Source organism: Ctenocephalides felis, unplaced genomic scaffold (genome assembly GCF_003426905.1).
Source record: "Ctenocephalides felis isolate EL2017-DRISC unplaced genomic scaffold, ASM342690v1 CF-g0.4_SCAFFOLD_01170, whole genome shotgun sequence".
NCBI lineage: Eukaryota > Metazoa > Arthropoda > Insecta > Siphonaptera > Pulicidae > Ctenocephalides > Ctenocephalides felis.
In genome coordinates this window covers 19,932,541-19,948,285 of record NW_020537324.1, presented here as the reverse complement: position 1 = coordinate 19,948,285, position 15,745 = coordinate 19,932,541, and the positions used below count along the sequence as shown (strand labels likewise).

At 27.9% G+C, this 15,745-nt stretch overlaps 1 protein-coding gene across 1 annotated transcript in view; it reads left to right on the top strand.

The window, feature by feature from the left end:
- The first annotated feature begins 1,139 nt into the window (after positions 1 to 1,139).
- The window catches only part of LOC113366972 (rho guanine nucleotide exchange factor 10-like), a 99,170-nt gene continuing 84,564 nt past the window's right edge, over positions 1,140 to 15,745 (top strand). The window contains exon 1 of the mRNA XM_026608610.1: positions 1,140 to 1,371. Within this exon, the coding sequence (XP_026464395.1) occupies positions 1,323 to 1,371 (49 nt within the window). The 5' untranslated portion in view covers positions 1,140 to 1,322. The remainder of the gene's footprint in view (positions 1,372 to 15,745) is intronic.

Genomic DNA, 15,745 nt, shown 5'->3' with positions numbered 1-15,745 from the left:
TAAAATTTATAGTAATAGTAGATATAGTATTTGTTTAAAATGTTGGTGAAAAATTAATCATATTGAATTTTTTATTAATAATATCATACTAAGCCAAAATTTTGTCAAATTCTATTATTAACTTCGCAAAAAAATCGAAAATGAAAATTTTTGCATTTCTTCGCGTTTTGAAGGTTTCTGAACATTTAGGCATGCATAGAAAAAATGGATGTATGTGTGTGTTACAATTACAATACAATTTTTCGTCCACGATTTCGGGCGTACGAATCAACCGATTTGAATAATTTAAAAAATTCGATTCCTATTGATAAGGAGACATGCTGATTAGTTTTTGGCATAGGTAGGTCTAGCCGTTTCGAAGATACGGGACAAAAAGTGCCAAAAACGGTAAATCAGTTTTTAAGAGAACGGAGCGTCCGATTTTAATAATTCAAAAGAGATTTTACTTGTATTGACAAGATGAAGAGCTGATTAAATTCTTGAGAAGGCAGGTCTAGCGGTTATGGACTCTCAATAAAAATAAATTAAAAAAATGTCATTTAGCGGTTAAAAGTGTTTATTGAGATTTTAATAATGTGTACACATTTTGTGTAAATTTTTTTGGGTTCCGTACCAAGATTTTCATTTACGGTACGGGAAGTTCCAGCAAGTTGCCTTAAGGCACGATGCCATGTACTACTAGTTTAATTTTTAATTTACTAAGCTCATGATATCATATTTGCCCAAAAATATTAAGCAATTATTTGCCTAATAATATTAAATCGTACCAAGTCCATAATATTTTATATTTGTCAAAATTTTATTATTTTCCTATTGGTATTATTCGAAAACAAACGTTCAGATCATTCAAGAGTAGGTTTTAAGAACGTTCGGTCATTTTATCTCTGGTAGTTCATCATGCGTGCTGTACGCCGACGGGTCGACTGTTCGGTGCCGCTCGTTCTTCTCCGCTCTGACGAGACCGCAGCCGGTACGGGCATTTGAACCAAACCATTTCGTTGAAATTAACTACATTGCAAGGCTCCGCTTCTTATTTTATGTAATTTTTATCAAATTTAACTTAAATAAAATTTAAATTTTAATGATATTAATTTATCATGAACTTTATGACACGTGCAAACAGTGTTTGTTAAGTAATTAGTTAAGACTTGTTTATTAAGTGGTACAAAGTGCATTGTTTATCCTATCCTGGATAGTTGGAATTGTCTGGAGTGATTCTTATTAGAAGTGATTATAATAAGTGAATTTTAACTGGTTTATGAATTGATGATAACTGTGGTTTTGTGTGACTTTTTATGTTGTGATGTACCGGATTTACCAATATGAAGACTTCTATAGATACCGTTCAGAATGGTGTCGTACTGATAAAATGTAAGTTAATTTTATTTAATTTAATAGTGTGTTTTTAATCTAACGAGTTCTGTGTGCATCTGGCTGAAACATTTTCGTTATTGAGTAGTCTGTAATTAGGATTCGTTTGTGTTGATTCACATCAGTGCTTTCAAACATTTTTTATATTGGTTGTGTATATTGGTTATGTGACCTCTACGTACACTTCTTTATATAACGTTTATGTATATTTTAAGTTACATATATACATTTCTTTAACGTAAACATGATATATACTTTTGCTGTCATTTTATTTCAATATTAAGTGTGAGAAACACTCATACCCACTCAAATATGAAATATGTAAATATATGTATGTATGTATATGTATGTATCAGCATACATATATACATAATATCCGTATGTATAAAGGTATAAAGATCGGTCAAGCCGTTTCAGGGGAGTATTGTCACTAACTTCATGACACGAATACGTACATACATACATACATAAATTTATACATAATATAATTATGTACTTATGTATGTACGTATTCGTGTCATTATGTTAGTGACAATACTCCCCTGAAACGGCTTGACCGATCTTTATACATACATACATACATACATAATATATTTATGTATTTATGTATGTATGTATGTATTCGTGTCATGATGTTTGAGACAATACTCCTCTGAAACAGCTTGACCGATTTTTATAAAATTTTATAATCACGTTCAATATGGCTGAGAATCGAGCAATATCTATTTTACATGCTTCCAATCGTATGTATGTATGTATATGTATGTATCATGCATACATATACACATACATAATATATTTATTTATGTATATGTATGTATGTATCATACATACATACATATATACATAATATATTTATGTATGTATGCATTCGTGCCATGATGTTTGAGACAATACTCCTTTGAAACGGCTTGACCGATCTTTATGAAATTTTTAATCACGTTCAGCATGACTAAGAATCAGATACTACCTATTTTACGTGCCTCCAATCGTAAGTGGTAAGGGTTGTCCACGACTAGATTTTTTTTTAGATTTTCGACCATATTTCTATATTTTATTTTTTTAACTTGTAATTAAGACATATACAGCCCTAAATTTTTACCGTCCTATCAAAAACCCCTATTTCGTTAAAATGGATTTTAGTAATGGAGTAATTTTTTATCCTGCGAGCAATTGCAATGAATATTTTTGACTTAATTTTAGTTCAGATTTTCTTTTAAATTCATGAAAAGGCTCTAATTTTGCTTAAAAACAACTTATTATTCAGGGTAGTCCAAACCTAATACATTTATAAATATTTGGGGTTATTTTGGTTTTCAAATGCGGAATTAAAAAATACATACAACTATAATGTACTGTCCTACCACAAATCCCTATTTCATTATAGCCATTTTTAGTTTATTTTGATATGATAAAATTTTTTAGTCTAATTATTATGATATGATATGGTCAATCTAATACATAAAACCCTTGATTATCCAATGTGCCAATTCAATTTAAATGGAATTAGTTTTAAATTGGCACTTGCAATGACTTAATATGAAACATGTATTGTAGTAGGTAAACCATCTATTTAATTTGTGTTGGCCGCCTCTTTCACTTGTATACCACTCATTTCTACATTCACAATCAGTTTATTTTTATACTAAAAATTTTCTAGAAATATTTTTTAAGGCTAAACAATGTTTGCAAGGCCAGCCATTATATATATATATATATATATATATAATGTGCTTTCAAACATTTTTTTACTCATGTGTATACTTTTTTATGTAACGTATATGTATACTTTTTATATAACGTTAATGTATTTTAAGTTGCGTTACATTTCTTTAACATATACATGATATTTACTTTTTTCTGTTTTATTTTAATATTAAGTGTGAGAAATGCTCACTTAAATTATATAAATATATCGAGTATTTTTTATACTAAACTCACGTGATTTTCTAACCTAAAATGGTATAATTTTTGGTTCAAATTGTTAGTTGTTTTTTGAAATTACTTGTTTAGTGTGTATTTTCCTTGTTGAAAGATAATACACATTTTGTTCTCGAAATTTCAACTAAATTTATATTTTATTTAGACGCATTGGCTATTAAATAATTAATGTTTCAACGTCTAACAAGAAAATCTTTATATATTGTTTAAAAATAATTTAATTACTTCAAATTGCATTTGTATGAGGTCTTTATTATAATTCTATTTTTAAAAATTAGTGATGCTCCGACTTAAATACATATTACCACATTTTTATTATTATTTACATATATCGACGATTCTTCATATGTAATATCTGTAAATAATCATGCGTCACATAATTTCCCGAATTATTTGTAGTCCCCATGGTCTCAAAATTAATATTTGGCACCGTCAAACTTTTTCTTCCAAGATCAAGGTGAAATGAGATCAATTCGATATTTCATATAGAATAATACAATTATGTTATTTTATTCATATAGAATAATACAGTTATTATATTTTAGAATATTTTGCAATGCTAAAAACATAGTAGTTCTTGCTTGTACTGTTGCAGAAATTGTATTAAATCAGGATCGTTTTTTGAACATATAAAGAATGGGCTAGTTAAAATTTTAACCCAATTTGAAATATGTGAACAGACATTACTATTTTATTTCAGTCGATTAGAGTTTATTTTGATTCAAGGTGATATTTTCCAGATATTTTAAATATTTTTTTTTGTCAATCAAAATTGTATTAGTCTTAAGCAAAATTATTGAGAATACAAAATATAAAATTAGAACTAAATGCAGAAAATATTAACATGAAGCTAAAATAAAAACGTAAATCTAAATAATGAACATAATATTAAGTGAATAAAAAAAAAACAGATAATAATGTTTTTTCATATATTTTTTCAGAAACAAATTTCTTCAGTTTAAATGGCTCTTCTACTTTAAATAGCCTACTCTGTATTGTATTATTGCGTATTGCAATTTGTGATTGTTGTAATTTTTTGTTAGATGTTTAATTAAAATTTTCATATTTTTGTCTATACAACGTAATGTGATATTATGTTGTTTTGTTTAGTCAAAATTTGATGTTAATATTTATCTTTTATGCGATTGTTATTGACTTTTCTGTTCCTGTTGTATGTTTGCGAAGCTTTCGACCATGCCTTGCGTTTTCTCTGCACCTGAACGGCGTCTTACACCTGGCGCTGCGTGATCCCTACCCTAAGCCAATTATTTTAAAATATATACCTACTACAAAATTTACATCACGAAACATCACCAAATATTACCATTATTCACCAATTTTCAAGTATTTTTATTAAATTCAGGAATGTTATTAGATCATTTTACTTTTCATAGGATTTCCGGACACATACCTCTATTGTGAAACGAAATAAAATCCGTTCATTGTCCGATGCGCGCGAATAATAATGCGTACCACGTTGGATTTGTGATTGAAATGCTGATTATTTTATTTGTCTGCGGTTGTTCTCGTTGAGGTTATTATACTAACTAAGGCTATAAAAATTCCTGGTCAACTATTAATTTTGTTATATATAATAGAACAAAAAAGTATCTATTTGGACATCTATTTAATTACTAAAAAACTAACTAAAAGTTATGTTCAACATTTGTTTTAAGAAAAATGTGTTTATTTACAACAACGATCAGAACAACGTGTTTTATAAGCGGTTATTCTGACTTGCATCTTAATCTAGATACATGGTTCTGAAAAAGGCAACCCAGTGGTTCACCGCTCTAATTACCGTGTTAATTACATATATTAGATATTTAGATATGTATATTTAATAATTTGGCGTATTTTTAATTAATATCGTAGGCCCTTTGAGTGTATCTTCGACCTACTTTCATAAAGTACAAATTTTCAAATAATTAAAAAAAAACTTAATAACCATATATAGTTAACAAGTAACGTGTATACCAACAAATATTCGAAGAAAATATTTATAGGAAAAAATAGCAATAATCTGGAGTTGCCACTACAACTATCTATCTATAATTTTAACTTACAATCTTGTTAGTTTTATCTTTTAATAATTGGATGGATTTGTGATTAATTCTTCTTGTTATATTATTATTTATCTTTCATCATCAAAAACATATTAAAATAATTAAAATCCGGAAATATAAAATAGTTTTATTTTTTTATTAAATATTTATGGCGATAATAATAATAGCAGGCATGATACTGGTCATTTACCTGTCCATCATAATTAAGTTGTGTGTTTTTTTTAATATCTGCACCTATTTCTGTATAGAACATCAGCAAATTTTTGTTTGTACTTAGAATGTCTCTAGATATATGACCTTTGGATATAAAAATTGTGGTAATTATTCTATTTTTTACCCACTTAAAATAACTATTTTTAAACTAAAGTAATAAGATTAAGATTTAAAATAATGTTTTTCATTGAAAAGGTTTATTACAGTTTATTATTAAAATATGAGTTTATTACTCATGGGAATTATACAATGTTTATAAATATTTTTATACATTTTATCTTAATAATCTGTATATAAATTATGTGAGAAAAAAAGGAAAAGTTTAATTTTCACATTTGGAAAAACTATTATCTATATTTAATATGCTACTTTTCCATTTTTTAGAATAATTTTATTTCGAATCAGAGTTCTATGAACTGTTATGATGACACTTTTTTAAATATAGTAGAATCTCACTAATCTGACACTCCGATAGATCGACTAATTTGACTCGACCACTAATCCGACACTCTCCCGTAACAATACGCATTTTTTTGGAAATCTTTGAATTTTTTTTCGCTAATTCCAATATAATATATTAAAAATTAATATTCTTTTTCATTATCGTACCCTCTGGTTTTAGTTTCAGATTAGTCAGGTACTGCATTTACATTTTTGAAAGTTGCCAAAGGATGGTCTATCTATGTTTGATATATTTTTATTATTAGAATATCTATTATACTGATGACTTTTTAATTTGACGCATCAATTAAAATATTTCGTTTAATTCTGGTCTAACATCCTTTCAGCTTAACTTACTATTCAATGATCTTTGTTTTGGTTCAGTTCATAGTATTTCATAATATGAATCCTTTCATGTGAAACATCCAATGTCTACTAGCAACGAGTCGTCATAAATTATGCAAATGATTGAGTCATCTCCCACATATCTTTCTAATCCTGCACAACATTTATGAGATATGTGATAAATACTCCCGCGTCTGTTATGACTTCCAACGGCTTTGGAGTTGTTGACGGTGCGCGTGTGCGCGAGGGTCGGTTATATTTAACCCGGTTTATAAATATAAACACCCTGAGAATTCTATCTGTTGGTTAGACTCTTTTTGTGCTTAAAATTTTGATCGTGGCATGATAGAAGGAATAAAATTCTAGTGAATTTGGCATTTCGACTTTTTTTTTAATTTTATTTTCAAGAGCACTCAGAATACATGACAATTCTATGAGCTATTTGACTTATGGGGGGAAGTCCATATAGACGCATGAAAATAGGTCATATTTTAAAAATATTTTTAAACGTGATGGAATAATTTTATTGTTTTTAAACTTTGACATAACTTTATTTAACCCTTTTAGAATACAAAAAAATATTTAAAAAAAAAAAATTATTTCAAAATGGCGGCTCAGCATAACTTTTTGTGGACTGCCTCTGACGCGAGGTCCAAAACTGCTGCATTTCTCACTCATCAACCGTCGATCTGAAAAAAAATTTTTTTAATGATTTCTTTTGAGAACATATCAATGGGAAGGATAAACCTATAAAATTGAAAAAAAAGTATAAAAGTCAATGAAAAACAAGCCTTTGAAAAAAAAATCTGAATTTTTGGCTATTTTTTTGACATTTTGGGCTCTAGAAAATACTTTATAAACGCGAAAGATCTAAGGATTTAGGTTTATCCTTCCGATAATAATATAAAGAAAGGCCTCACCCAATTTCAGACAAATCGATACATAACTTTTTGAGCTACAACAGCAGCAGTTTTTGAAAACACAGTTTTGAGATAATCGCGTTTAAAGATTTAGTAAAGGAAAATGACCAGTATTAGTTACTTACCGATTAATCTGCAATATCAGGTCCATACAATAGTCCTTCCTTATCTTCAAAAAGCTGATTATCTGTAAGTTGTTGTTGTTTGTGAGCTGTACCAGCATCTTTTATTTGTGAAAGGCTGCTACGATCCTAACAAGTTATTCGCGCCTCATCAGTATTATCAGCATATGCTTTAGCATAAGTACCAACAGTCAAATTCAGAAGGTTCATTATTCTTAATATTGAACTAAAACCTTCAATTAATATCCTAGCTGCAATATATGGTGAAATTTCAACTACCCTTAGACCACAATGTGGGTGTTTTGGTGATAATCCGACTATAGTCGCCAAACTGTCGCGTTGAAACTTTTATTCGCGTTCTGCGTATGATCATCAAGGCATCGTTCAAGTAAATCATCTTTGGACAAATCTTCATAAATTGGTGAAAGATGATGTTTCATTTCTTCACCAAGTAATGGAGCTAAATCTACGTCTAGATGATCTTGACCACTGGCACTTTCATTATGACTTGTACTGGCGTCAATTTTTTCACCTGCTTTATCAGTAAACTGATTGCCCTGATAACGTCTTTTTTAGTGTTATTTTGTGCAATATTACTTCATTACTTCGCTTACCTTTTAGATAATTCGGCATTTTTACGTATTGAAATGAACTGAACACTACGAATTTTCCAGCTAAACTAACTATATTTCTCGACTAACTTTTGTTCGTATACCAATATTACACATGTACTAAGGTACATAGAAGTCTTCCGGTTGTAGGCCAAAAGAAGTATTTCTAGTTATTATAATGAAAGAGACCTTTTTCACTCAAAATTTAACAATACGCTTGATCGCTTGACAATGCGCACTCCGGCCCGCTCCGTTATGTTAGCTATAACTTTGTTAATATAAGAGATTTTTTTTGTCGACTCGTTAATATACGCTCAACATACTATACTTGCAGATTATCGAAAAAAAAAAATTAATTTTTTGAAAATGTTATATGGACTTCCCCCCTTATGTTCACTATTCACTCGCACACATACACACACACTTTCAAACACACATATAAATTAATCTGATAAATATTATATAGTTAGCTAGAGAATCACTTCAATAAGTGATTCTACTATGCTGTTCATATAAAGTTGTGGTAGTTCTAAGGTTCCTCCATATTATCTTTGGGCAGCTTCTTCTTCAGTCTTCTTGAAGTTGGTATCTCAAGAAGCTGAGTGACTTTAGATTTTGTATGATGTTCTAGTTTATGAAAATGTTTGACACTGTTGATTTGTATAATTATGTTTATAAATTCAATATGAAGATCGTCGTGTAAGGTTTTATTGCTAACAAACCACGGAGCATCAGTAATCTGTCTTTGCTCGCACAGCCCCACAATTCTATGCCATAAGTCCATATTGGTTTTATCACTACCTTGTAAATTAGAAGTTTGTCAATAGATAGAATTGACTTGAATCGACTAATTGCAAAATGGGTTTCTATAAATTTATAAGTTGATCGTTGTAGATGTCTAGTAACAAAATTTCATGTTAATTTAATTTGTTAGGCAATACAATGTTTTTTATATATGAAAATAGATTATTCAATACAGAACCCTTTGTTCAGAGCCAACTGGCTTATTTGGAAGTTATAAGGCAAAAAGTTTCTGATATCATTTTTATTATTATTCTCTTAAGCTTGGTAATTGGTCGATTAGCCACCACTGGTTACTGGTTTGATCACAAACTAAGCCATCAAGCATTATTAATGTCAGATTGTCACTTGACGTTATAGATCTCAAATTTGATTGAAGAGAAAATATATACACATGATATATCAGGAGAAAATACTACTGGAAATTGATGAAGTTTTGATTGCCAAAAAGCTATTAATCTAATCTAATCTAATCAAATAAGAGAATGGAGAACCATAGGGTTCTTCTCGAAATACTAGGTTAGGAAAAGTGCGCCACAGCAGTTTATAGATAGTATAAACATAATTGTGACACCTCTGTTTTATGTAATGTTCTATTATAACGTAATTCTTTAAACTTGACATTATTAAAAAAAAACAATGCAGTATCCAATCCGTTTGTGATGCGTTTATTGATAGTTATATTTCCAATAGTGATGGTATATATACGCAAATAGCTCATAAAATTATATTTAGATCTATCAAAGATCAGTTATCAAAACTTCAAACATCGACTTAATTCACATTGATGAAGTATACTAATTATTTTGAAATCATATATTTCAAGGCCGGGAGTATGTTCACGACAAATCAAAGCATCCCATATGATATAAAAACTAAAGAAATCTAATAAAAAATCATCACAAATAAAATTAATCAATACAATACATTTAACCTTTTGAGTATATTGTAAATTCAAATACAATTTGTCGTTATATTAAAAATAAACACGTAATTAACATTACAATTAAAGTGTTTTACAACAAACTATTGGTAAAAAAATCCAGTAAAAAATGAGAAATTCAATGATTTGTCGCAGCTTGATATTTTTAAATAATCTTATATCACTACTATTTGATATCAAGCAGCCCGGAGGCACGAACAAGCTCATCAAATCAAATTTTCAGTAATGTTTTGTTGATTAAATTACTAATCAACTTACTATTAACTATTAATATACCAACCCTTGACATCCACATGACGTGCAGTGTGTATGGATGTCGTCCATTGAAGACTTTGAATTCACTTCTTTACTATTTTATTCATATTATGTACTTAACCCAGAAATGTAAATTTTTAACAATACACGTCAAATGTCTTGCATCCTTATAATCTAAATCATATATTTAAGTAAATATTTCATTGTTAGTTAAAACAACACATGCTGTGAATCAACACATTCACTTCATGCTGTGAATTTTGGCGCCCAATGACTTTTAGCTTCGGAATGCCGTTTCTGTTTCAATTCATGTCTGTTTGCTTTAATACATCACATTTCACGAACATGCAATTTTTATGACGTCCGCTGCTCTGACTGTTAAAACAACTGTTTTACTTCACGGTTTAGGTTAAGGATACACACGTGCTTATTCTTCTCGGTTCACTGGATGCATAAACTATGCATCCGTTTCGATATTGGGGTTAATTGTAGAATACATGTAGAAGATATTTATTATTTTATAGGTAAATGATTTTCCGTGATATATTGGTAATTTCATATTGAAGTTGTCATTGAATTTTTTACATCAATTTTTCATCTTTAATTTCATAAATTTAGCTCTTGGTGCTAAGTATTGAGTTTATATATTGTTACCTATATTATTACTTTATATCAGGATGACTCTATAAAACTAGTTATATTTATTAACAACATTTAATAAACATACACAACAATATTTCAGATTATACATGTAATCCGCCATTAACGTACCACAACGTGTACATATCCAACTTCATATCATGACAACAATTGCTAACTTCATACTAGTTGTCTTCGAGGCAACTGATTATTTAAATTTTAAATACATATTTCTCACCTTGTATTATTAAAGTACAATAATAAAAAGAACGAACTAGTAAATAAAATTGACAGTTATTCCTCGATATGACATTATTTTTATTTCATAAGAACTGGGATAAGATAGGACTCTTATCATAGGAGGCACTAGTACATGAAATTTTATATTTTCTATATATTTCGTTTTTTTTTCTTATAAATTACAATCTGTCTAAATAGAAAGACATTGAGTAATTAGTTTGACAAATAACATATTAAATTTTAAAAAGAAAACTCAGTGATCCACCTTTTATTAGTGTACTAAATTATATTTTAATTTTGGTATAATACCATATGTTTCGTGTGTTTAATTTGATATTTTTCTAACATTTGTTACAAATGTATTTTCTAAAATAATTGAATAGTACAAAATAAAATCATGGTATGCGAATTATCCACGAATATTTTTTCAAATTATTGTTTATGTAAATCAGAAGAGATGAGAAGCTAACCAAACGATACAACAAATTTTTAAGAAACATTTTTCACAAATACTTTTAGAACGTCAGCTTTAATGATAAAATTTTATTTTCATTTACAAAAGTGAGCTAAATTATGTAAATTTATTTTAATTTGCGTTGTGTTTCTGTATGGTTTTCTAATCAATCTATTTTTTTATGGCCATCGACAACTATTTCTTCCAAAAAATAATGCTGTGAGAAAATTCATAAGGAGTGCGTTCTGCACAATATTCAATTTTTTTTAATGTACTTTTTCATTGATATTTTTATTATTATATTTTATTATTTATTACTCGTTATTTTTTAAAACTGAATTGAAGTTAGAGTTAATTTACAGATTATTATTACCAGTTGTTCAGTTCAATTTTTAACAAAATTAAATCTTAGAAATCCCTTAAATAATTTTGAATTTGGAATATTACTAAAATTTTACTGTTTAGCAAAACAAGTTTTACAAAAATCGAAATAACTCTTAATTCAATCAATTCTGTTCAATACAATTTTTAACTAAATTAATTTGTAGAAAACACTTAGATAATTTTTAATTCGCAATATTGCTAAAACTTTACTGTGTCGAAAAACAAGTTTGACAAAAATATAAATATCTCTTAATTCAATCAATAACTAAATGGATATTAATTTCTGAATCATCAACTAGTTTGATACAGTTGACCAGTTAAGTCTGAAATATTTCAAAGTGATCTGGGTGAAATATTTGAGAAATCATACTTTTAACAGTATATTTTATTTTTGTTTGATTAAATTATTTTAGTAATGAATTAAACTCAAATTATTATTGAATTATTTTAATTAGACACTCATTCTGATACTATAGTGCTGTTCATACAATAAATTCACTTAACTAACAGTGTCGAATCTCACAGTAATATAATTACCATTAACTAACACTTAAAAATGTAAATTGCCATTACAGAAAGTTAGTGTTTATTAATTAGATATAAAAATATTCTACGAGAGCCTTACCATTGTTTTCTTACAATACTAGAGTCGTAAAATGTAGGAAGTGGTAACAATTCTTCTTGCGACATGCTAGATATATTTTTTATTATCTTCTTCCTAGATCGAATATATACACGTGTAATTCTGGACGACGATAGGGTTTATTTGGAATTGTATTTTAATTTGCATGTGATGATTATTGAATTGATAATTGAGCAATTAAATCATAACATGCGCAATTTAATTGATCATCTATAAAACAAAAGTTTTATAGTTATATATTATATCATGGTTAGAAATAGAAATAAACTGGATAACATAGCAGATCGAATATAGAATTCTTGGTTCTAATTCACATTTGTTATTTTTTGAAAATTGTAATTTCATGTATGATACATGCCATAAAATTTTATTAAAACAAAAGCGCTATTTTTCCAGAAATGTTTCATAATCGGGTGTTGAATTGAATTTTCAACCAAATTCAGTTAATATTAGTATACGCATAGTGATATTGAGGTTACATGATATTTTTTAATTCATTTATTCATCAAATTTATACTGCATGGCTTCAAAAACCTTTCTAAAAACGTGTTAAGAGTTTTAGGTTAAATTAAAAACACAAAGGCCTAATAATCAGTTTGATTGAACTAAACTTTTACCTGCAAAAACACTTAGAGGTATTTTGAAATAAATTAATTTTCATTGTCATTCATGCTTTATTTGTGCAGTTTTGAAAGTGATTGGAGTCACAAAATTCAATATTCATAAACAGTGATGGGAAAAAAAATCATCAAATATTCTAAGAAAATTCGATAAAAATCAAAGACATTAGATCAATTTTTCTATTTTCCAGTTAACTCAGTTTATTTTGTATTATTTACCGAATGTACATTGAAAGCGCATTGAATTTTTAATAACACCTTTGTATTATACAATCCAACTAGCAATTTTTTAGGCGTCATAAATTCCAATCAAATAATTTTAATTATTGCCTGCACCATAATCAATCATATTAATGACCATTTATACGTTAAAATCTATTATTAACAATAACGTTATCGTCTAATAATACTTCGTCATTAATTACTTTTCAGTAGTATAAGTGCATCTCGAGTGCATTAGAAAATATTTTCATAAACAATATAATTCAACGGTGTTTGTTTGAGCCAATCAATTGTTTGTTATCGAATTTATTAATAATAATTTGAGTTTATTAATTACAAATTTAGATAAACGATGTTTTGTTTTTTAAATGTCTTTAGATAGCGAAATTAAATTAGAAATATGCTCTTGCTCACAAGGACAAGACTTCTACTTTTTTATCATGCAGTTTCAATGACAGTGAACCTTGTGATCAACTTTTTTTCAATGATATATTTTATTGCAAAAAATCATGACAATTTTTTCTAGTTGAATGAATTTGTTTCTTAAAGATTTTTTACACTATGCTTTATTTCAACATAGTTCATGGTGTTAAATTCCAATCAAAATTTGCTAATTGGCTTATGAGATTTAATCTAAGAATGGATTTATAATTTTTCTCTCGCAACTTTTGCTAGGAAGGCATATTTTTTTGATCTTGTTTCACAAAACTTGTTATTGTTATGTAAGTTTTAATTGAGTTTTTTTAAATGGATTTTTGTAATACATATATACAAGTTCAAATGGAATCTAGTAAATGTACTGGATTTAATCTAGTGATTATCCCTTTCAAAGGGCCAAACTCGTATTTAACTTTGTTAGTTTTAATCTGATGCCATTCTGAGTCCTTCTGTTGGTCTTGCTAAGGGAGAAAATAGATGCTAGAGTATTTTTTTTGCTAATATTTTCCATATAAAAAATTGTCGATACAAATCTTGGTTTGGTCTCCATTACGAACAATCTGGTATCAAGGAAAACTGATCCAATTTTGATTGAATATATTAATCAAAATTATGTTTACCTTGAAATAGCCTCTTCCGGGAAAATCTACGTGATTTGAACTATTAAGAAATTTCAATAAATATTTACAAATATAAATGCACTGGAAACTTATCTTGATTCTAATAAATTACGAAACAAAATAATTTTTTTTAACTATAAAAAAATCTTATTAACAAATATTTTTGAGCACAAAATTAAATTTGAGATGATTCATATATTTTAAATCGTAAAACTCAAAATAAGCATTCCCTAACGTCATAGCAGCAGACATAAAATTCAACTAACTCACTTTATGGTTTTAACAATTAAGTTTTCTATCATTTAATATATCTTTATATCTTATATCTTACGACATGATTTATTATTAACTGTAATAACGTCACAGTTAGCAAAGTTTTAGAGTGACATAAAACAAACGTGACAGCATCAGAAGTTTCGACTTATTAAAATTTTAAAGAAGAATATAAAAATATATATCATAGAGCTTTGAAACCTATTTCGTTGTTATGAAAGGGCTTTGTTCTATAAATGGAGGAGAATGAAGAATTTTAGTTCCATAAATATTTATACTCGATTAAACAGACGGTTAACCAATGCGATAAGAAAAACGCTTCATAATAAAATGATTCTGTATTCAGAACAAGATCTTCATTTCAGAACAGTTTATCCATGTAACCCAATGCTTCGAGTTCTATTGAACATGTATTTCGAAACATATGATTCAGCATTTAGTGAATTTAATGTGTAAATCAAAATACATTTTACCATAATAATTTAATTAATAGAATATTAAAGTCGTCCATAAACATTGATGGAGGTCTGAAAGAAAATTGTTCATTATAAAATCATTGTGAAATTCATTCGGATAACGCTTATACTATTTCCACGAAAAGTATTTTTAGAGGATAATTCTCATATAAAATAGAAATGTTATAGCCCTTCATATAAATCTTCTTATAAATTGGTATCTTCATATAAATTGGTAGTAAAAACTATTGGTACTAAAACCTAACTTCACGCAGATGTTATCATTAAAAACTCTATGAAAACAATAGCTTTTTTCATAAGTCTTATGAACCCATAGATCCAAGATTTTGACTGGTTTTCTATTTTTCTCATAATAATGACATAAGATATAGTAGAAGATACAGAAAATATATTTCTGGTTGCTTTTTTCTGTAATTGAAAACCTGATATATATAAAGGTGAAAAGCCCTAAAATTAAAAGCCATAAATAACGTTGGAGTAAAAATATGAGCAATAATTTGTGAAAATAATTTCTTTGCTTATTGTTTATGAAAAAGGTATTTAAATTGTTTTACTGGATATCGTACTTTTTACAGAATTAGTTATAAATTACTATTAAATGAATGGAATTATATGATGGGTAAGATACATCATATATTCATACTCGTATATTCATATGTTTCTTTACCGAATCTTTGCCTGTAAATGTTCCCCGCTGGTATTGAGTT